This window comes from Amphiura filiformis, unplaced genomic scaffold, assembly GCF_039555335.1.
Source record: "Amphiura filiformis unplaced genomic scaffold, Afil_fr2py scaffold_26, whole genome shotgun sequence".
Lineage (NCBI taxonomy): Eukaryota > Metazoa > Echinodermata > Ophiuroidea > Amphilepidida > Amphiuridae > Amphiura > Amphiura filiformis.
This window is the reverse complement of record NW_027305490.1, coordinates 1,477,809-1,502,688: the sequence shown is the minus strand read 5'-3', so window position 1 is coordinate 1,502,688 and position 24,880 is coordinate 1,477,809. Positions and strand designations below refer to the sequence as shown.

The 24,880-nt window shown below is 35.2% G+C and overlaps 1 protein-coding gene across 1 annotated transcript; it reads left to right on the top strand.

Annotated features, from left to right (window-relative positions):
• The first annotated feature begins 8,430 nt into the window (after positions 1 to 8,430).
• On the top strand, positions 8,431 to 19,145 carry LOC140143729 (deoxyhypusine hydroxylase-like). Its single transcript, XM_072165542.1, has 5 exons — positions 8,431 to 8,835; positions 12,641 to 12,717; positions 13,244 to 13,496; positions 16,194 to 16,346; positions 17,007 to 19,145. The coding sequence occupies exons 1-5, from the start codon at positions 8,559 to 8,561 to the stop codon at positions 17,174 to 17,176; spliced, it is 930 nt and encodes a 309-aa protein (XP_072021643.1). The 5' UTR covers positions 8,431 to 8,558; the 3' UTR covers positions 17,177 to 19,145.
• The last annotated feature ends 5,735 nt before the right edge of the window (positions 19,146 to 24,880 follow it).

Sequence of the window (24,880 nt, the reverse complement as noted above, 5' to 3'; positions counted from 1 at the left end):
GCTCTGAGATTTTTGGGGTACATTCGGCACCCACGTTTTGCACCGCGGGTATTTTGAGTGCTGCCGAAAGCGCCGGGTGAGACAGGGGTTGAATCAACGGCACCACGACCGAGCACGCAAAGGTGACAGAATGAGAACGGACCCGGACGTACGATCGATTGCTTGAGTCCCCGGGCCCCTCGGCTGCGTATCTGTATAAACTGGTACATGTATGTTCTCATCACTATAACCGCTTGGGCCTGGGGAATTACGAGCCGTTTGCCCGTGTCTTGTGCCGTGTCTTTGTGCTTGCGACGTATATCCAGATATGTTTGTTTAATTTAGGGCCTATTATTGCAATCTATTTATTTATTTCATTTATTTAATTAGCAATTAATTATTTTTTATTATAATTTACTTAGTTGTTTATGTAACATTTAGTATATTTCAACATTGCGTGAGGAATTATTTATTGTATATTGACGATAGGTTAAAATAATAAAATTATTATAAAAGATGATAACTTGAAATAGCTCTGCGTAGGAAAGGGATGGGATATCTTGGAAATATTTTGGTATTGTCAACTTGACAAGGTGATTAGCGCAATGTCACACTGTACCAATAGGAACAATAGCCGAATGGCTAGGATATTGAATTCTTTGGCATAATCAGATTCTAATCAACAATACCAAGTTGAAGAAAAGTTATAACAGTAAGAAGAATAGTTTGGATTTAAGGTTATTTCCAGCTTCAGAACACAATAAGCAAATTAATTTTAATTTTAAAACTCACAAGCATGATAGCGCATGATAGGCATATCATAAAAAAAAGCAAAACAAAGGGAAACAGGACAATAATTAATTTATATTTCTGAAATTTAGGCCTTGATATTTATGATTATAATAATAGTTGTAAATGTAGAAATCTACGTTTCAGTTACATTGATTACAGTATGTATTTATTATTATTTTAAATTACTTCTGTACTAATTTCTCCAAGACAAATGCGCACAGCGAAACATACGCGAGCAGCAGCTTGGAGATTTTATACCGTTTGCTCTGGGCTTTTTGGGGTACATTCGGCGCCCACGTTTTGCACCGCGGGCATTTCAGTGCTGCCGAAAGCGCCGGGTGAGACAGGGGTTGAATCAACGGCACCACAACCGAACACGCAAAGGTGACAGAACGGACCCGGACGTACGATCGATTGCTTGAGTCCCCGGGCCTCTCGGCTGCGTGTCTGCATAAACTGGTATGTTCTCATCACTATAACGAGCATGCTATAACCGTCTGGGGAATTACGAGTCTATTACGGGCCGTTTGCCCGTGTCTTGTGCTTGGGACGTAGCGTAGCCTACTCAAAGGAAGACAGTAGAACTTGACATTTTGTTTACAAAACTGGTTAAATCAATTTTGAACAGCTGATTTCTGTTACCTTTTATTGTATAATTTTAACTTTGCAACTTTTAATAACATTATTTTCACCAATGAAATGGATAGGTATATATGACAGTGAATTTGTCAGTGTTATTTGTAATATATTTTCTTAAGTTTAATCCGCCTACTGAATTCTCCCATATTGATTTAGCACGTTGCAATTTACTATGCCATATCATCTGCTTTGGATGAGTGTAAAAAGAAATAGACGGCTTTCCTTCCCGGCTTTCCTACTCAAATCATTGTTATAAATATTTCATATCTGTTGTTCGAACTTGTCAACTGCTGTACAGGAATTAATTAACCATGTTTTTACACTAGCCATTCGATATAATCAGTTTTGGAAACAAACTCTTCAATGTTATAGTTAGGCTATACAAAATTCTCGTATTTCCATGATGAGAGTAATGAAAGGTGATTGAAAATGTCCGGTCACCACCCTTAGGCTATCACTGGCCAAAACTTTTTATTATTTTCATGAAAAAGTCAATAGATTATCATGGAAATAAAAAAAATCTGTTGCAAAATATCTGTAAAGGTGGTAAACATTAATTTTTATCCCTTGTCTGACATGGTATGACTTCGATTGGGACTTCATTTAGAACCTCATTTTCCAATTCCCCAGGGCTAGGGGGAACGGTTAAGTATTCAAGAAATAAATAAAGGGAAGTGAGTCTTTTGGTGAAAATTTGATCGACAATGTTTAAAAGGATGGTTTAAGGTTTCACATCGGACGTATGTATATAGGCCTATAACTACAAGTGTTCCCTACATGCATATATAGATCAGTAAAAAAAAGTGTAATAAAGTGAAATAAATTTATAAAGAATATGTCTTGTCATATCTATTTTTATAACAAAATGACCACTTCCTATATATAGGCCTAACCTATAACTTCCAAATCTGGGTGTTCAATATACCTAGATTTGGAATACATGTGTTTAGGCCCTACTTCAGTACTTTATTCATGTATTTCGAACACAGGTATCCATACTTAACTGATAATGAATTGCCCTCGTCAATCATTTTCAACACCAAAATCACTTTTTCAATTCTTTCAAATATTAAAAGTCGATTAAAAAAATTGATCTCGTCGAGTATTTTTCTAGTTTTCCTAGTTTTTCAACATTTCAAAATATTAAAGGTCGGATTAAAAACTTATTTGGGGCTCGTCGAGATGGTCTTTTTCAAAACCAAAATTCGGGAGTTGTTTCAATCATTGAAAGTCTTTTTCAATCCAAAGTTTGGCTTTTTCAACTTTTGTGAAATTTTCAAATTATAAATATTAAAAGTAGGCCTTTTCAACTTTTTTCAAATGTTCTATATCAAGTTTATAGGGCCGCCGCGCCGCAAAATGCTATTTCAGTAGATAGTGAAAATACAAAAACAAACAAAACAAAACAACAAACACGAAATATCAAAATACTAAAAGTTTTTCCTAATACATTTAATACATTCTGCCAAATGTGTGCATTAATTTTCAGTAGATAGCGAAATAACATAAAACATCAACAATCCCCGTTCATATCTTAAACGAATTGAAGCGATGTCAAATAAAACACAAATCTCGTATTCCGCCCCCCCCATGCCAACGCGCCATGCTATGCGTGGGTTCCGTTGCCCACCGACATGCCTGATGTTGAAGCGATAGAAATAAGTCTTATACTCCGTTGCCCACCAACGTGCCCCAGACTATGCGTGCATGGGTTCCATTGCCCACCAACGTGCATTATGTTAAACATGTCAAAATTAACACAAGTACAGTGCTCCAGGGACTGCCTTTTGAGGAGAGCAATAGCAATCGCTCTCTACTGCTCAACTTAAATCTGATATAGGAGAGTGATTTTTAGCTCTCCTTAGTTGACCATTCTCTCCTTACATTCTATTGTAAATGCTCTAAACAGCTCTCCTTGAAGACTCTTTGAAGAGCTATTTAATGCTTATCTATGTTAAACATGTTGAGCCAAATTGAAATTAACACAAGTCTCATACATGATGACTATAAACACGTAGATGATACTAAATGTATGAACTTCTGTATTTCATAGACCCGCGCGCCGCGCCGGTCGTAAATGCTATGCTCATAGAATAAATAAATAAATAAATAAATAAATAAATAAATAAATAAATAAATAAATAAATAAATAAATAAATAAATAAATAAATAAATAAATAAATAAATAAATAAATAAATATTTCTTGGTACTGAAATCATTTTTATTTCATGTCAAAATTTTTTATAGTCCTAAGACAATTTATCCATCCATTCCAATATAAAGAAGTTTTAATTAGGCCTAATTGTGTTTTAATAAATGCTCCGCATGGTAGTAAGAGCTGTATTTAATTCGTACACGGAACCTAGAAGTAGCTACTAGAGCTTACTAGCAAGCCGTGAGTGACTTGCTGATCGTGCATTTCATTTTACATCATGTTGAAAGATTTGCTTGCTCCATGTTTTCCATAATATTTATGATTTCATGATTAGATCTACTATGGTTTTATTTCCTATGGTTTTATTGTCAATTATTTTAGTGATACTAATATTATATCCAGACTTTTCTTTCTTATCTCTCCGGGTTATTATAAATATAAACTGGTATGTTATCTGATGTAATTATTTATTTATTTATTTATTTATTTATTTATTTATTTATTTATTTATTTATTTATTTATTTATTTATTTATTTATTTCTATGTGCAAGAAGTCTTGTTTGTTTTTTGGCTAATGGGGGGGGGCTGATGTTCTATTTGCGCATATCAAGTGATATTAGCCGGGACTATATAATTAGAATGGTTAAGAAGTCAATGTATAGGATGGGATATCTTGGCAATATTTTGGTATTGTCAACTTGATATGGTGATTAGCGCAATGTCACATTATACAATAGGAACAATAGCCGAATAACTAGGATATTGAATTCTTTGGTATCAATCATTGACTAGTGTGCTATTATAAGTTATCAATGGAATCTATAAGTATAATCAGATTATAATCATCGATACCAAGTTGAAGAAATGTTATAACAGTAAGAAGAATAGTTTGGATTTCAGATTATTTCCAGCTTCAGAGCACAATAAGCAAATTAATATTAATTAAAAAACTCACAAGCATGATAGCGCATGATAGGCATATCATAAAATAATTCAAAAACAGAGGGAAACAGGACAATAATTAATTTATATTTCTGAAATTTAGGCCTTGATATTTATGATAGTTGTAAATGTAGACATCTACGTTTCAGATACATTGATTACAGTATGTATTTATTATTATGTTAAATTCCTTATGTACTTAAAGTTATGTTAAAAATAATTAACTAATTTCTCCAAGACAAATGCGCACAGCGAAACAAACGCGAGCAGCAGCTTGGAGGAGATATTAAACTATTTTTTCTCCGGGATTTTTGAGGTACATTCGGCACCCACGTTTTGCACCGCGGGTATTTCAGTGCTGCCGAAAGCGCCGGGTGAGACAGGGGTTGAATCAACGGCACTGCAACCGAGCACGCAAAGGTGACAGAACGGACCCGGACGTACGATCGATTACTTGAGTCCCCGGGCCCCTCGGCTACGTGTCTGCATAAACTGGTATGTTCTCATCTCATCACTATAATCGCATGGGGAGTTACAAGTCTATTACGGGCCGTTTGCCCGTGTCTTGTGCCGTGTTTTTGTGCTTGCGACGTATCCAGATATGTTTGTTTAATTTAGGGCCTATTATTGCAATTTATTTATTTATTTCATTTATTTAATTAGCAATTAATTAATTTTTATTATTATTTACTTACTTGTTTATCTAACATGATCTAAAATTCTTAGAGAAGATAAAACTACTATAATTTCAAATATTTAAACAATTAACCCCAAACTGGTACAAAAAATAGTAAAACAATTCGGCAAAAATGAAAAGTCGTCGGTACCAATCATTTTGATACACCCTGTAAGTATCCTACTTTGCAAACTATTCTTTGCAATTTTGTGCCTTATATGGGTACATGTCTCATTTAAACACCCATTTTAGTGATCCCAGCTCAAGTGTAAAAAAAATGTTTAAAGGTGAAGGATAAGTCATTCAAATTGTCATTTGGTATTTTTGAAATGAAATATTTGGCAAAAACGAAGAAAACAGCAGTATCGACGAAGTTGAAGCTCCATTCAAATACATGTAGCTTATTAATATAATGTCCGTATAATGTATATAAACTACAGATTCATAATATTATGTATATAAATGCCTTATTTTGTCTTAAAGGAGTATTTCGTGATCCTAGCATCCTCTTTTTATGACATTTTTCAGTACATATCCACGAAAAAAGCTTATTCCGAAAATTTCAGTTGATTCCGATTTTTCGTTTGCGAGTTATGCGTGATGTGTATTTCACTGCTCCATAGACAATGTGTTGTAATTTCGTACTGGTATACCAGAATGAAATTCAAATTTCCCGATCTTTGCTAAACGAATTAATCTGCAAGAATGTTTTTGTATATAAATATTATGTAGCCAGAGGTTTCCAGTGATATAAAAATCTCAACTTTTTTTGAGAAAAGTGGGTGGGGGATGATGCTGTGGATCACGAAATGCCCTTTTAAATAGGGCATACACTGCTTTCGGCTGGACCACTAGCAGGTTATGTTAGCACATCTGTATGGCAACGACAGCTGTACTAAAAATCTAAATTTTGATTATTTTTATGATAATCGTCCGGATGAGCAAATCACTGAGTTAAGTTACTAACCCTAACCCAAAATGTTGTAACGGGGTTATATTTTATAACTTTTTCTACACTTTAAAAATATGTTGAACTATTAGTCGGCTTTTACAACTTGTTTGCCCTCGTCAATCTTTTTCAACACCAAAATCACGCTTTTTCAAAAATTGACCTCGTCTAGTATTTTCCTAGTTTTTCAACATTTCAAATATTAAAGGTCGGATTAAAAAACTTATTTGGGCCTCGTCAAGATAGTCTTTTTCAAAACCAAAATTCGGGAGTTTTTCAACTTTATACACTTTTTCAATCATTGGAAGTCTTTTTCAATCCGAAATTCGACTTTTTCAACTTTTGTGAAATTTTCAAATTTATCCAATATTAAAAGTAGGCCTTTTCAACCTTTTTTCAAATGTTCTATATCAAGTTTATAGGGCCATCGCGCCGCAAAATGCTATTTCAGTAGATAGTGAAAAAAAACCCCAAAACAAACAAACAAACAAAACAAAGCAACAAACACGAAATATCAAAATACTAAAAGTTTTTCCTAATAGGCCTACATTCTGCCAAATGTGTGCATTAATTTTCAGTAGATAACGAAATAACATAAAACATCAACAATCCCCGTTCATATCTTAAACGTATTGATGCGATGTCAAATAAAACACAAATCTCGTACTCCACCACCCCCCCCCATGCCAACGCGCCATGCTATGCATGGGCTTCCGTTGCCCACCAACGTGTCTGATGTTGAAGCGATAAAAATTAAGTCCTATACTCCGTTGCCCACCAACGTGCCCAAGACTATGCGTGCATGCATGGGTTCTATTGCCCACCAACGTGCATTATGTTAAACGTGTCAAAATTAACCCAAGTGTAGTGCTCCGTTGCCCACCAACGTGCTGTTAAACGTGTTGAAGCCTGTGAAATTAACACAAGTCCCCGCATACTCCGTTGCCCACCAACGTGCTTACCTATGTTAAACATGTTGAGGCGAATTAGAATTAACACAAGTCTCATACATGATGACAATAAACACGTACATAATACTAAATGTATTAATGAACTTCTGTATTTTATAGACCCGCGCGCCGCGCCGTAAATGATATGCTCAATTTCAGAGCATATAAATTATAATAAATAAATAAATAAATAAATAAATAAATAAATAAATAAATAAATAATATAAGCAAGTCAATATTAATAGCGAAGCTTAAAATAATCAAACCCAATGGAAAATACCGGTACATCGCTAAAATATTATTTCTTGGTACTGAAATTTATTTCATGTCAAAATTTTTATAGTCCTAAGACAATTTATCCATCCATTCCAATATTTTTTTCATCCATTCCAATATAAAGAAGTTTTAATTAATTGTATTTTAATAAATGCTCCGCGTGGTGGTAAGAGCTGTATTTAATTCGTACGGAACCCAGAAGTAGCTACTAGAGCTTACCAGCAAGCCAAGAACATTTCACATAATTTCATGACTTTTCTGTAGAAATACGCGGTCTGATCATGATTCTGTATCTGATTTTTATAGTGATATTTACTCTCCACGAAAACTACTAGTTTCCTTTTTATCTGACTCTTTATTAAATTATAGATCCCATTGATCATGTTCATTTATAACAAATACCTGACAATCATTGATTTTATATAATACCAAAGAATTTAAACTACTGCGACATTCAGCTATTGTAGGTAAGTGACAATGCGCTAATCACCTTATCAAGTGGTCAATACAAAAATATTGCCATATCGTATCTCTCTATGCAGAGTTCTAATTATGATCTTGATAATCATGTGTTGTTTATATAGGGCCTATGGAATATTAATTCATATTACGATATTATTTCACACAAAACATTTAAATGTAGGCCTAATAATTAGCTACTCAACAAAGTAATAATGATAAATAACAACAACTTCGTGCATGCATTTATCACTATTCATGAATGCACCAAGTGCACGGCGATTCTGGAGGTCGACTTGTCAGGGAGGTCGACTTGTCAGGGAGGTCGAGTTGTCCGTGGTCGAGTAGTCCGTGGTCGAGTAGTCCGGAGGTCGAGTCGTCCTGATACCCCATGACCCATGATCAATTATGTTTCTAAAATAGAAAAAAGCTAACTCCATTTGAAAAATGTTTTTGGCATTTAGTACATCAATTAGAACTTTTGTATTTCATTGTGATATTGTTACAAGGAAATTAGAAAATAACAACGTGTTTAACAACTGTTATGAAACTTCAAGTTGTGATAAATTTAACCTAGAAAAAAATTGATATCTGAGTCTTACTAGAAACGTTGGTTTAAAGGGATTACAAAATCATAACAAAACACATGTTCTCTAGCGATCCGACACACGTTGTGTAGCAAATCCATAAACAACTCATAAATCTATTTACAATCAGCAAGAGGAGACTTCTAGTCATCATGAATACAGATTATGAAACAGTAAGAAAAATTGGGGATGTTTTAAATGATCCCAAAGAGCCCCTTGCAGGTCGATTTCGGGCATTGTTTACATTGCGTAATCTTGGTGGACAGACCGCTATTGACTGCATCAGTAAATGTTTTGGTGATTCTTCAGCCCTTCTCAAACATGAATGTGCGTATTGTTTGGGTCAAATGCAAGATAAGGGGGCAATACCTGCTTTGGAGAGTGTTCTGAGAGATGAGAATCAGGAGACAATTGTTAGACATGAAGCAGGTGAGAAATCGAATATACTGTCTTTACACTAATTACAGTTTTTGTCGGGGGAAGAAGAGCACTTATTTATTTATATAATTATGTATACACCGACAATTGGCGCTATCACTGTTCAATGATATATTATGTTTATATTTTTGTACCATAATACATTGCTTTGCGTGCAGCCATGCGCATCAAAATCTGCGCTAGTCGTGCTCCATTGATTTGATTGATTGTAAAAATGTAAGTTGGATTGTATGAATTTTAATATTATCCTTCCTGTCATTTGCTAGACATGCTTACGTGTTTTGTATTGTAAATTCTGTATTCTTAGTCAGTGGGAGTGGTCTAGTTCGTAGACACATTTCTGATCGCATGAATCGCATGATTTCGGGTGCCGTCTATCAGGCCGTAGACGACCCCACATCATCATGCGTCTTGATAATGCGTAACATATGCGTGTAGAGGTGCGCGTATGTATCGCGCTGGATGTGTAGACTAGTGCGGAATACGCGAACGCGCTAGCAATACGCGCAACAGAATACGTGAAGTTGTAAACAAGTTTATTTCATTTTATAATGAGGGGAGTTTTTATGACGGTAACTTAGTTTTTGCTTAAAAAATTTGTTTACAGTTATTAAAATAATATTTAACTAACTAAGAATGAAAATAAGCGATAGAATTTTATTTTGCCTATCCTCTACCTATGATAGGCGACAGGCAGGTCAATATTTTTATCGTAGTGGATACCGGCTGCGCCGGCATCCACTACTCAAAATATTGGACCTGCCTGATGTCTATCACATGGTAGAGGATAGGCAAAATAAAAATTCCTATTGTTTATTCTCTAATTATCATGCATGTATATGTATACGGTACATTGCCATCATTATTGTCATATTGCCATATATTTTTGTATCATATTTATATTGCTCAATTGCATGCTAATTGCATATTTCTTGTGACATTCATTGCATTTCATATTTGCAAGCGCTCTTATTGTACGATAATTGCATGCGCGCATGATTGATTTTCCTTGCCTTATTTGGGCTCTTGTGTTAATATCTATGCATACCATTGTATATATATATCAGTGAATAGATTCATCAGGTTTGTAAGACATATCAATTAGAAATTTTCGCTTGACAAAACCAGTAAGTTTTTACTTACTCTCTAATATTTCGTCCTACACGTCGGAGGACTTCTTCAGATGTGAAACATCTGATCCACTTTCCCGGGAAACTGACTTCCGGTTGTGATTGGTCTTGTTTCCAGTCTTCAAAAGTGGGTCATATACGTGACTTAGGAAATAAGTGCCTTCCTCTCTATTCATGGTCTTTGTCCCCCTCTTTCTGATCTCCATCGCTTCTCGTACTTCTCTGGATCTTCTGATATGTTCTTTGCCAAGTATCTTGGAGTCCTCCCAGTTGACAACGTGATTTGCTCTAGCGACATGATCAGATATGGCTGACTTCGTTTGTTCTTGCTCGATGTCCTTCGCTCTGACCGAGTGAACCTTTTGTCATTCGCTTTCTTAACCTCCGCTTGATGTTCTGCGAGCCTAATCCCGAACAACCGAGAGGTTTCACCAACGTAACTAAGATCACAATTTTGGCAGCCGATCTCATAAATACAATTGCCTGTCTTAAGTTTGTCTCTCTTGTCCTTTGGATGGACCAAAATCTTTTGAGGGTTTGGTGGGGCTTCATTGCAGTGTCTACTTTGTGTTTTTGAAAATTCTTTGAACTCGTTCAGAGATTCCATTGACATAAGGGAGCACTACCATCCCCTTGCTTTTGTCCTCAATCTTTTGATCTTTCTTAGCGCTAGGTTTCACAGTCGCTTTAGATTTTTGTTTCATTTTTTCTTTGACTTGGTCTACTGCCCATTTAGGATAGCCACAGTTTTTAAGGGCGCCACGCACATGTTTTTCTTCATTTTCTCTATCCGTTTCTTCCGTGACCACGCTGTACATACGGTCAAATAGAGTTCGGACCACACCCATTTTCTGATGGAGAGGGTGTTCTGACTTAAAACTGAGATATTGGTCAGTGTGGGTTGGTTTCCTATATACCAGGAGCTTTACCGTACCATCAGGTTTCCGAACAATAAGCGTGTCGAGAAATGGAATTTGCCCTTCTTTCTCTTCCTCATACGTGAATTTTACACTGTCCGTTTTGTCAACTTGGTTTAAGTGATCAGTTAAATTCTGGACTTCACCTGTTTTTATGATTTCAAGCACGTCATCCACATAACGACGCCAATACCGTGGCTTACAATCAATCGGGGCAGTCGCAATTGCTTGCTGTTCCAGGAATTCCATAAATAAATTCGCTATTATGGGGCTGACTGGGCTGCCCATCGCTGCGCCAAACCGTTGCCTATATATGGCACCTCTGAATTCAAAATATGTGGTGGTGAGAATAAATTCAAGGAGTTCGATAATATCTTCAACTTCAAGTTTGGTGCGCTTTTTGAGATCTTTGTCATCTACCAGTCTTTGTTTAACCACATCTAAAGCCTCGTTTATTGGGGTATTGGTAAACAAGGATACCACGTCGTGCGAGTTAAATATTTCATTTTCCTCGATACATACTCCACTTAAGTCCTCCGCTAATTCTTTCGAATTTTTAACTCCAAGATACTTGGCAAAGAACATATCAGAAGATCCAGAGAAGTACGAGAAGCGATGGAGATCAGAAAGAGGGGGACAAAGATCATGAATAGAGAGGAAGGCACTTATTTCCTAAGTCACGTATATGACCCACTTTTGAAGACTGGAAACAAGACCAATCACAACCGGAAGTCAGTTTCCGGAAAGTGGATCAGATGTTTCACATCTGAAGAAGTCCTCCGACGTGTAGGACGAAATATTAGAGAGTAAGTAAAAACTTACTGGTTTTGTCAAGCGAAAATTTCTAATTGGTATATATATATATTGTGTATTTATTATTTTTAATCAGCCTAAATCTCTTGTGCTGCTGTGAAAACTCCCTGCTCGCACTATGAGACCTGTCATGCCTGATACTCTTCAGTATCAACCCTCAATGTCAAATGAGATCAGTTTAGTTAGTCAGAATTATTTTGACCACTTTCCGGCCCTATTGGGAGTCCTAAGCAACACAGGACCCCAATCTTTGAGGATTATGAGTTGTAATCGGCCGTGGAAGATCACCTTGTGTTATATTTCAATACTGATGCTCGCACGTGCAGGTGACTTACATCCCAATCCAGGTCCCTACACACCAAAATTCCCATGTATGATCTGCAGCAAAGCGGTTAAATGCCCGCATGTTATGTACAACAATGTGTATTTTATGTAATGTCAATCTGTATATTAAAAATCCGGAAGTAAATCCTACTCACTCGGGATTGGTTAGTGTTACTGTTAGTCAATTTCAAGGTTGTCCGTTCGCATTGTAATTTATTTTATTGGCAGCTGTGGTCATTCAAATGAATAGCATTTCAAAATTGATGTCACAATCGCTATTAAGGGATAGGTCAAACAGGTTGTCAATTATTGTCAATATTAATATTTTGCGACAATGAAAACAGTTTACACTGGAGACACCCTATGGCACTTCCTGCAACTTGGAGAAGTCCTCCAACTTTAAAAATTTGTAGAACTGTAACTGCCCCTGAGTATAGGTACCATGTATTGTTCTCACATTTAACCTAGCACAGCTCAGGGAGATAGAGGTTGATTGGTTGGATAATAATCTTTGTTTATAAAGTTTAGTGCTTTTTTAAATTTCGAAACAAATTTGCACATATCACAGCTCTATTTATTAAATATATTTCTCTGCGCTTTTTTAAATACCAGGTGAAGCACTTGGTGCCATTGGTGCAGACAGTGTGCTGGACATTCTTGAGGAATTTGAACATAGTGAAATACAGGAGGTGAGTTGACTTCATATAGATTCCAATATTACAAAGATGAGTACATCTAATCAGGCTGTTTCAAAATTATTTGTCGCCATTCATTTTTGGTGTGTTTGAAAGCCTGCCCTTTCCAAATGCACCATTGGACCCACCTGAAATGACCAGACTGCATCCTTCATACTACATGTACATTCTGTATTGATTTGATCAGTCTGTTTCTGTTTACGTAACTTCCCTTGGGAAACTCAGTCTGGTCATTTCAAGTTTGCATTTAAAGCCCTGGCTGTGTTGTTAGTTTGCTTATAGAAAAACTGAGTCGGCATGAAATTTTTGGGGACATATATGTAATGCATCTTGCTTTCAATCAGGTTTTCTGTCTCAGTGGTATCATCAGTGCAGTATTTGTGTTTTACTAATTACTGATTGTTGCCTGTTTTATGCTAATTTGTGCTCATACATTGTACCAAAATGAGATGCAAGTGTTAAACACTAAAACACATATTTTGACACTTTTTTGTTGTTGACAATTTTGATTTTGATTCAGATTTCAGAGACATGTCAACTTGCTATTCAAAGGATACAGTGGCTTCATAGTCAAAAGAAGCATGACGAGTCATCTAAACTATCAGCAAACCCATTTGAGTCTGTAGATCCAGCACCTCCTGCAGAGGAGACTACTATTGAGACATTACGAGAGAGACTTCTAGATGAGAAGTTATCATTGTTTGATAGATACAGGGCCATGTTTGCTTTGAGGAATCATAACAGTGAGGAGTCAGTGAAAGCATTAGCAGAAGGTAGGAAGATGATTTGACTGACGTGTCATTGCTTCGAGGCTAGTACTAATTTGAAGGAGATCCCTTTATATCATCCTTCAGTAACAAAAGCATTCTGTCCTGAAGTTTCATACACTATGATATAGAACTAATATCATGGTATACTACTAATAACTTGATGAGTTTGTCACTGAAACAAGTTACATTTTAAGGTGCATGTAGTGGATATACTATGTGTATATTATTTAAAGAGTAGAACTGTTGTGGTTGCATTTTGCTCTTTAAGGGGGTAATAAACCCATTGCATTTTTTGTTGTTGGTATTTTGTGAAATGAGATAAGAAATTGGACAAAGTGGTATGCAAAATGAAGGGGCAAATCTTCTTGTTCTATTGGTGGCATCGGTATCAATGTAGCTTACATGCTTTAAAGGTAGAAACCAAAAAAGCATGTAAGCTACATTGATACCGATGCCACCAATAGAATGCGAAGATTTGCTCCTTCATTTTGCATACTACTTTGTCCAATATTCTTTTCTCATTTTTTCAAAAAGCAAAAAAATGCAATGGGTATAGTACCCCCTTAACTGAAATTCTAAAAACCATGCATTCAGCTGCTCTTGCATATCAATCAAGGAGTACATCGCTCCCTGTCAACATTTAGCAAGTGGTTTAATATTGCTGCAGACTGTTGGCAGATCACATTTTTGTAATTTTGAGAACAAAGTACAAAATATGGTTCAAACATGCATTTGAACATATTCACCAATTGATCTTTGCACAAAATGAAATAAAAGGGAATAATCCAAAATAATTAGGGTGATCACGTAACTGATGCATTCTTGAACCACATTTTGTTCTTTGTTCTCAAAATTACAAAAAATGACTCTTGTTGATGCCACAATATTCTTTAATTAGGGATGACCATCATAATTTCATGTTGCCCCTATTGCTACAAAAGAATTTTTCTGGAAAGAACTCATCAACAGAAGTATTTTGGTGGTTAAATGGTCAAAATCGGTCAAAAACTTTTCGAATTATGAATTTTCAAAGTTTCCCTTTCTGACCGGTCATTGGAACGAAATAAATTGACAAAGTCTAAAAATAGCAATGTGAGCAAAATTGGTATAAGCATATATTTACCTTTTTATATTTCTTTATTTTAATATATATTATATGCAAACATGAAACAAGCATATTGTGAAAGTTAGGCACTGAAATCATGCTTTTAGAAAACATTTGCCAAAAATCATCCATAATGGCCGAAGTGGCACAAAATCAAAAGTCCAGGTGAACTTTTTCCACAACAATATACACTACACATAAGAAAAATACTAATGTACTACAAGGGATTTTCAACATAGGAATCCAAACAATCAAGTACCAACATGCACAGCTTTGTCCTGATATCAATTCTGGGGTTTTAACAAAATGTTTAACCTCTATTGTGATTGGCAGCAGCATAAGGTATCTCTTTGATAGCTGATAATGCCCAGCCATTCAGCAAGTGGCTAATAACTGACCTTGATAGGCTTGAATGAATACTGTCATCTGCTACAAAACCATCACACTCTAGGACCTGGTCACTCCATATGCTACAGGGAGCACAGTACTTTAAACAATGGAGTGAAAGACTCATTATTGATTAGGCGCATATTTTAAAGTACAGCTCCTGTGCGTGTATAGCAGCAAGTCAGTGCAGATGGTATAAATATAAGAAAATGTTTAGGGTTGAGATCAGGTGAAAAATACAACAAATGAGCACAAAACTTCACACTTATGTTCAGAAAGGTGTCTACTTAACATGATTCGAAAGGTGTATGGAAATTCCAAAGGGAAGCTGGTGATTTAATTTTTAACTCGAGATCTACTTGTCCATTTTTTAACCTTTTTACAGAGGGTATGATAGAGGTCATAACGACAACTCTGCCAAATTACAGCTCAGTAGGTCAAGGTGTTCACCTGATCTTATTCATCTGAATATTTTGTGCCATTCTGAGCAGTGCTGCACTTGGCCACTGGCAATTAAGCGCACTGTGGCGTTGGACCAATTTTGACTCACACTTACAGAAAAACCAAATAAGTTATGTTGCTGTAATTTGCAGGATAGTTACAAAATATAATTGGCATTAACATCTCCAATTTTTACAGAAAAATTATGAAAAATAAAAGAATGAGCTCAATTTAGAAATGTCTGTGCAAGCAGTGCACAGTTGAGCTCCCTGCATGTCTATGGGAGTGTTCTAATCAAGTTGATGGTTCATTGGTCATCCCTACTTTAATTATGAAAATGTATTTCAGTGGAATATGGTGATTAAGGGCTCAATACAATGAGGGCTCAATACAGTGAGGGCTCAATACAATGAGGGCTCAATACAATGAGGGCTCAATACAGTGAGGGCTGTAAGACTTGGTTAATTACTCCATAGATTAAACAAATATTTGATGATGTAGAGCTATTATGTATAATTTTTATAGCTTTGCAACATCAACAAGTATTCAACAGCATTGTAAGTTCAATAATGTTACAATTATAGCACATTTTAGAATCTGTTGCAATTGACAGTGCCAGCCAATTTCATCACCTGCTGAACACTTTTTGTCACAAGAGGTATTTAACAATATTTAGGGAGTATAAATCAGGCCTACATGTTATGAACCCTAGAGATATGACATTAATGGTTTGTAAGGTATTCTAATTCCTTCTGTTTTATTTTCAGGTTTGCAATGCAGTAACAGTGCCCTGTTCCGACATGAGATAGCATATGTGTTAGGTCAGATGCAACACAAGGCTTGTGTCCCTCAGCTCATTGAGTCACTCAAAAAACTAGAAGAAAATGCTATGGTGAGGCATGAGTGTGCAGAAGCCTTAGGTGAGTGAGAGTTAATTCTATTACAGCAGTAGTCAATAGTTTGCAAGCATGCAGTTAATGCTTGGAGTGATTTTAAACTGACTTTCAATGCAGGGTCCACAAGGCAGCATGTTACATTGCACATGTAGGAGTCTCTCAATTGGAAATTTTACTGGAAGCAAAAAAGTTATTAAAAGGTTATTATTTGATATGGGGACATTAATATCCTATATGGCCTTTGCATATTTTATGGGGTTCAGTAACTATGTACCAGGCTATGCACTACAGGGCTGTATTGTTCTCCATCTGGTTTTTTTTTGTGCTTTTGAAATGCCTGCCTCCTCCAAACATACATGTACCATTAAAATCCACTTGAAATGAGCACACCTGTTAAACTAAAGTGTCACATATTAAGTCTAATCATTTCAAGTAGATCCAATGGTGCGTTTGGAAGAGGCAGGCTTTTTAAGAACACCAAAACATGGATGGAGAACAATCATTTTGATGTATGTGACTTTGGTTTATGGTTGTTATCAGGGATTACCAATATGATTACTGAGAAGTCTGCAAATAAAAAATGTTTGAAGAATGAAGTGAATGCGTTCAATATCAATGTTGATAATCCTGGGATTCAAATTTGAAAACATTATTTTGTATTTTTACTTCTCTGCATATTTGTAGGTTCTATAGCGCAAGATGAAAGTGAAGATATACTGAAGGAATATGCCAAGGACAAAGAAAGAGTTGTGAGGGAAAGCTGTGAGGTGGCTCTAGACATGTGTGAATATGAACAAAGTGGGGATTTGCATTATGCAGATGGATTGATTAAAGTACAAGAGGCAAAAGCATAGAATGGGCTGATAATATTAGGCAGGATTTGCACACTACAAACATAGACTTCCAATTTAGTAAGAGCTGAAGTCATTCTGTCAAGAAAAACACACTGATGTTCTATTGCTAAGAAACAGAATGTTAGCAAGACTTATCAGAGCTCTCATTGTATTGACGATGTTGCAGGTTTATATCAACAGTGACTTTGCAAAACCTTGCTATTATTATTTACAACAGTGTGCTCAGAGGAAGCTGAATGGGCATGTGACATGTCAACAAATCCATACATGTAATGCACTACTAGGGATATAAAGTAATATTTACAGTGACATAGCATGAGTCACCCTGGGGGGGGGGGGGGCACAAGACGTTTTTTCGGCAATTTTCCTAAATGTGCAACTCGATTGGGGGGCACATGCCTCCCTGTGCCCCTATGACACTACGCCACCAAGTATTTATCAACAGCAGGGTACATACGTGACCATCCATCACAATTAAGGTGTAATTAAGTGATTAATTTGTGGCTTGCACATGATCCAAACTCCTCATATAGTTACAAGTTAACAGGCAAAATTAACTCCCACTTGTGTGATTGATTATGGGAGAAAATTAAGGTGCTATGAGGAGGTACATTGTACAAGAGAGCACAGAAGAAACATTTACATAATATGTGTATGAGTGCTTCAAAATCTGAGCTTCAAAATTCGAGGTCATAAATTCAGTAAAATTAAAAGAAAGTGACACATTTTTCTTTTGTTGGAGACTATAATTTAGGCACTTGGTGAGGGGGACTTCAGCAACTTGCTGTAGTTCATTTGGCTTCCTCCATAGAGTGACATCAGTGCGTGCTCCAGTGTGCTAGTATTAAGTTGTGCATGTTGACTTAGCGTATACTTAATGCAAAGTAACTCCAGCAGTATTAACATCACTTTCTGGGGGAACCCACATGGACTAATATAGGGGTTCAGTGAGTTCAAATACACTACTCAAAATATTAAAGGATCAGACTTGTATTAGCATTTTTCAAAAACAGCATTAACATTGAAAACCAGATGAGTGTCATTTACTGAAGTCCCATGACACTAAAAAACTCAGTCAGCATCATGAGAACAAAAACAAATTCTGGGCCTTTAATTGTTTTGAGTACCATAGTGTATATGTTGCTAAAGGCTTCATATGTACTAATGTGGTAAAATCCTAAGCACTGAACTACTTTTGGGTATAATAAAACTTTCCAAGTGGTTATCACATTTGAGCATCTGTCAAAGGTATTGCTGATCCTAAATACCAGTGTGGATGGTTGGCTAGCTAATGCATAATGAGAGATATCGGTATTACAAATTTGTAAAGTATTGTCGGAAGGTTTTGGCATCTTTGGTACACATTAACTCTTACCTACATGTATTGGGGAAATTACTTTATTATTCATTCAGTATTATTGTAATAATGTTACTTATTAAAATATTTTAAATAATTTAATTGAGATAACCATGTTTGTTTCATTTTTTGTTATTCTAGTAATACATATTTTAAACAATACACTGTGCACACAAAAAAGAATTTTCCTGATAGGTCAGAGTTCAAGGTTTACCAAAATTGCAAAATACATTGCAAATTTTAATGCTGATTTGGCTCAAATGTTAGCATATCCCTTAGGGTATCCAAACTGCATTCTAATATGCAACAGCAAGAGATTTGTTGGTAAAATTAAGATTTGGTTGAAACTGGCAATCTTCCATATAAAAAAGCAATATTGTAAGATTTCTGAAAAATGTCTTGGATCTTTTTTTGGCCAATGCTAGTTTTCACTATCATATGTATCAAATTTATTTTGAGCCAAACTAATAAGGTAGCAGCACCTAGATTATGAATGTGTGTATTAGTGAATCAGATTTCTACACAATTGTAATGAACAAAAATACCCTGTAAAAGGCCTAAAGTGGTGTATTTGTGACAAAATGTGAGAATTTTGAAAACATCACATGAGATCCTTAGTTTTAATCAGCCAATCAGATTCACCAATACACACATTCATAATCGAGGTGCTGCAATGAAATAGACATTTACCTTATTAGTTTGGCTCAAATGAATTTGATACAAATGATAGTGAAAACTAGACTAATTCTACCAGCCGTCTACACTGTACATGCTGTGTTATGCTCCGTGCAGTTCAAATCGTGACAAACTGAAAATATTTAATGCGACTTTGGTCGTGCGCGACTGACTTACCAAATCTTATAATATAATTACTTAAATATTTCATTTTCTGCAGCATGAAACATCCGTCATAAATGGCAAGTCCAATTGTAATGGAATTATCAGCACCAAGAATATTAAATTGATATTTGTGTCAAATGACTTATTTAACTCTTATCTTGCCTGCATCCTTGAGGCGTTTAAGGTTAACCAATTCTCTTACAATGATATCAGAATACATAACTACCAGAAATAAAACATCAATGTAATTTTAAGGTATTTGTATTGAAACAAAAACGTCCAATATTTTATTGAATAATCATGCACGCCAATAATAAATGCAGTTAATTGGAATATATTAAAATGATTTTAACAGATTCATTCGATACATACAAAGTTAGAAAATAGGCATGAAATGTTTTGATAAGAAAATATCAATATGTATTCAAAGTCAATGCACATCAATGAAGGATAAGAACAGAATCACAGTCTGTTAATTCTGTTCGAATCACAATCAACAAAATTAATGGTGTTCTCATTGCTATTGGACACAGATATTGCATTGACTTTGAAGTGTAAGGCAAAATATGGACAAGACAAAAATAAGGAATGTCATCACAAGGCTTTTAGAACTAGGGTCAAAGTTCAGGGTCTAGATAAGGGTCAGGGGTTCAGATATTTGGGAATTGAGACAAGTAGGTAACAAGTAGGTTGAGTTTAGGGCTAGCCTAGTGGTGTCCTTATTATGTTCTTAGCTCCATAAATAACAAATTGTATCAGAAAATTACTTGTAATTAAATTACAAAAGTTGAAATAACAAAAATATATAGCATGTTTTTAATGCACTTTCCAGTATCTAAATAATTGCACAGACCAGTAAATACAGACCATTCTTATTGAGCATTTTAGAAGCTACACGTATAATAAAAAGAATCTTCAATCATACACTGAGATAGATCTACTGGGAACTTTTTAGCACACCATCACAATATATATGTCTCCTATGTGTCAGTAAGAGTGGTCTATTTGATATGAAGATATTCCTGCCATGGAAAAACACAATGTTGTTTACGTGTGAAGTTTACTTGTGGCAGTCCTATAGTATTACTTGAAATGAAACAAAGGAAAGGGAATCAAGTAAATGTAGACTGTAGAGGAAATGTGGATGTCAATTTCTATCATTTTATTCCATTTGAAATTCACCCCATGTCCCAGGGAAACTTTTGGAGTTCTTAAATTTCCAGATCCAGCAATTTTCATCCATCCAGGTAACATGGAAAGGATGTCAAAGATCTTGCTACAACAATCGTCAAAGCAGGGTAATCTTAAGCAGGAGGAAGGGCAAGTTTCAAGTGGATATGACCAAGGTTACAGCACATTCAAGATTTTAATTGAAAATTATGTCTGCATCTAACACAATAGGCACCCAAACACCCAACCCTGCTTTTTGCTATCAGAAATTACAGAAGAAACGAAAAAAGAGAGAAGATGAACAAAGAAGTTACTTGGCACCCCTTGGATTCGAACATGTGACCCCCTGCATGCCAAGCACACAATCACCGACCGGTAGCTGCCCGGGTGACGCTGCCCTGGGCAGCAATTCTGTGAGCATATAGCACTTGGGGTGATTGCATCATCACAGCCCCTGGGATTCATGCATGTGCAGTGGTTTTCAATGTAGTATTTTGTGGTATTTATGGGTGTTAGGGTTAATAAATAAATGTGTTGCTCCCATGTTCAATAAAAGTGCAAAGAATATAATCTTTGGATCGAAATAAAAAATAATTTAAATTGATATGAAATTGGTGGCATAACCTTTCTGGAAGTCATAAAAGCAGGAAAATGCACTGAACAATTGTTGATTCAAATGCAGAAGTACAAGTATAAATCATACAATGTAAAAAAATAATAACAAAAACTGTCAATAAAAATGAGTAGTGGAATATAAAAAATGAGCTGGTAATGAATATATAAATATATTGGAATATTGTCAAATAGATGGTATCAAAACAGTATAAAACATTGAAGTAGTTGAGACTTGAAAACCCTGACAACAGATATGGTTCAATGAACTACCTCCAATAATGGCATCAAATATAAGCACTTTTCTTAGCCTAAAGGCAAGCTATAGTCCATATATCTACCTCGAGTCGCCGGCACTAGCTTTGAAGTTCAGCGTGTTCTGCGTTAGCTTAGCAAGTTAGCATTACTTGGTGCAAGTACATACTTTTATGTGCGCGATCACCTTGCCACATAGCCAACGCAGCACACACTGAACTTCAAGGCTAGTACCGATGACTCGAGATTTTATACACACTGCATCTACTGTTGACAAGCTTATGTCATGATTGCCACAATTCTTTTTGACATAGTTTACTTTTTTAGCATGTTTAATGTGCGAAATTTGCCCTGATTAGTAGACTGTATTAGTCATCATCTCTCAAAGCATATTTTAAATACCCTCTTTTTTGCACAATAATTGGGCATTAATATAAAATGTTTGAGGTTTTACGCCCTCACACAGACAAAAGCAATTTAGATACTATATTAAACAATGTAATTTCACCAATATATAATTGGTAATTCAGTAACAAAGTCCACTACATTACTAATCAATGCAAATTAATGTACAGCTTATCTAACATTTTACAGAGGTATATTTTTTATTGTAAAAAGTATACAAAAAAGCTTGTTTTCAAGATTTTAACTACTTTTCAGGATTTTCTTGTAAATATCACCCCACCCTATGGAATACAATTTGAGATCACGCTGTAATGACTGGTATTTGTCTGAAACTGCAACATTATTGAAGGAAAATATTCAATATTCATGTATTTGTAAGAAATTTAAGCTTTCCCATGAATGACTTGGTTTAGTGCCCCACTAATTTAGTCAATTTGGGCAACTTATTTGTGGCAAAGTTTTTATTTTTACTGTTAAAAACATTTTTCACTAACATTGAACAAATACAATAGCACAATAATACAATGGTATGCTAAAATAGTTTACAACTTTCCACAAATACAGCACAATATATACAATTTAATAACCCGATTTCAATACAACGATGAAAATAGTATATCCTTTTTAATTTGATAAAAAGATTAGTAAAATTAAAGCATATTTCTTGCATTCACACAGATACACAGTAGTACACTTTCATATGTTTGTACTTGAAATTGTGTATGTTTTTTTCCTACAAGAGCACATATAAGTGTTGAAGGAAAAACATACACCAGATCCTTGGAGAATTATTAAACCCATGAGTATAACTGAACAATGAATCATTCAATTAAATGTGTACATCGTAGGTTCAATAATTGTTCACAGCTGTCATACATGGAGCAGGTTGCGTCAGAATGATATTTCAAGTACAAGTCATATTGATTAGAATAAGATATTTAGTAGTTTCCTAGAAGATTAGGATGTACACATTTTGGTACTTAATACAAATTATGATGGCGAGGTTAAATAATACTCTGGTTTATTAGGGTGAACAAAAATGCTCCCCAACATTTATGTGCATCGGCCAATGTGATGAAAGATAAAAATGTGTATATTCTTCTCACACAGATAAAAACTTTACATCCTTCTCACCCAGATAAAAACTTGTACACCCTTCTCCGTAGGTCACCAGGAGAGTACTATAAAATACCTTAATTTATTCTTTCAAATTAGACTTAGGGAATACTTACGAAAATACAATCAGCAAAATAATACCTTTATCATGAATACTTAAACCAACATCAAAATTTGGTTTGAGTAACTGATATTTGTTTGTGACCTAAACACCTTGCTACTGTATAACCTTAATTATAACAGTCAAACTACTGGAAACCAGACACTATTAATACTACATACCCTCAGCCTTTTCTTTTGCACAATCACTACATCTCGCTGTCACTCATTCTGGTTTCACTTGATCGGAATGGAAATCATTTCGCAAACACATTAAAGCAGCTAGTAGCAGCAATAACAACCCACAACAAAATAGACATCATTTATTGAACCATGTAGCTTTTAAATATATACAAGCTTGCTGCTTATCTTTTGGCACTTACTAGTTAGGCTGCTTGCAATATTTTAAGTTCACAAATACCATTTTGACATATTTATTAAGGGATTTTTCTTTGAAGCACATACAGGTACTACTAAAATGTATTATAAACAAATAAAAATAGAAAAAAGGCAATCGTTGTACCTTCGTTGTTCAAGTGCACCGTACATACATCACTTATTACACTAAATATTCTTGCACATAAGCTACATGATACACATAATAACATGCAATAAATATGGGCTATACACACAACCTGCAATAAATAAGTATAAAACTAAACATTCAACATTGTACACTATAAGCCTCTGCATGCAAATAAATACGGAATATTTCAAGGTTCTGATCTCAACAACCAGTATTTCAGTTTCTCATCTATCAGTATGTAGTCTCCAGTGCTAGGAGTACAGTGAGAAGTATATCTGCCTGCTGAGATCAAAAAGCTAGAAATTGATTCTTTTGGCTACAAATACACTGTATTACAAAAAGACCAACATTAGGCTAAAAAACAAGTTTGTTTCTTATAGGCCTGAAAAGCAAATGCTTTTTAAATTTTATTTTTATAGAGTCAGGATTTATTGACAATTATCCCTCAAATCACAAATATTTCTTGTCAAATCCATGCAGAGTAGTAGGTTAGATGTGGAAAGCTTGGGAAAAATCATAAGATTGATTTTCATAGGATTTATTTATTTTATATTGCTTGTAAAACAAAATTTTCATTCATATTTTGCTTGAAACTGAATTTTTGTTTGGATTTCTCAAAATAAATGTGGTAAACCTACTACTCAAAACAAAATGTTCACAGCCTACAAGAAGCAAACTTCTTGTTAGCCTTACGGCAAGATAATAATAGTATGAGCATAAAATGGGCAAGATAATACTACTACCAGTGTAAAGTTGCACAATTAATATACACATGTGCATGTACCTTTTAATCTATTAATCTCCACTTCATATTAGAAGTCTAATAGATACAAGGACCCCAGCTCTGATTATGGAAAAATAATATGAGTAATACCCTGGTTAGGTACTGAGTAAATTTACTGGACATCAGTGGTAGGCAAACCAAGGATATATATTACCGTATTCATTCCAATAAGTGCCCAGGGCACTTAACAAAGTCATTTTGGGTGGGCACTTATTTTTTATATGGTTAACCTAATTTTTTTCCTAACAGGCGTTTATTAGAGACGAATTTATGTACTTTATAAAATGCAGAAAATGTATTGCAAGTTTACACAGGACTTCTAATCCCCCAGCTATTTCCCTGTATTGACGTCTATTCGTCACTTCAACACTAGTTGACTAGTGGTACCCTTTGGCAATTTGAAAATACCTTGGGTGGGTGCTTATTGGGCCATGGGCACTTATTGGAACGAATACGGTAATTTTTTGACAGAAGGTGAATTCTGAATAAAATACTGCAATAACTTACGAATTTTGCAAATTTTCATCCAATCTCATTGGA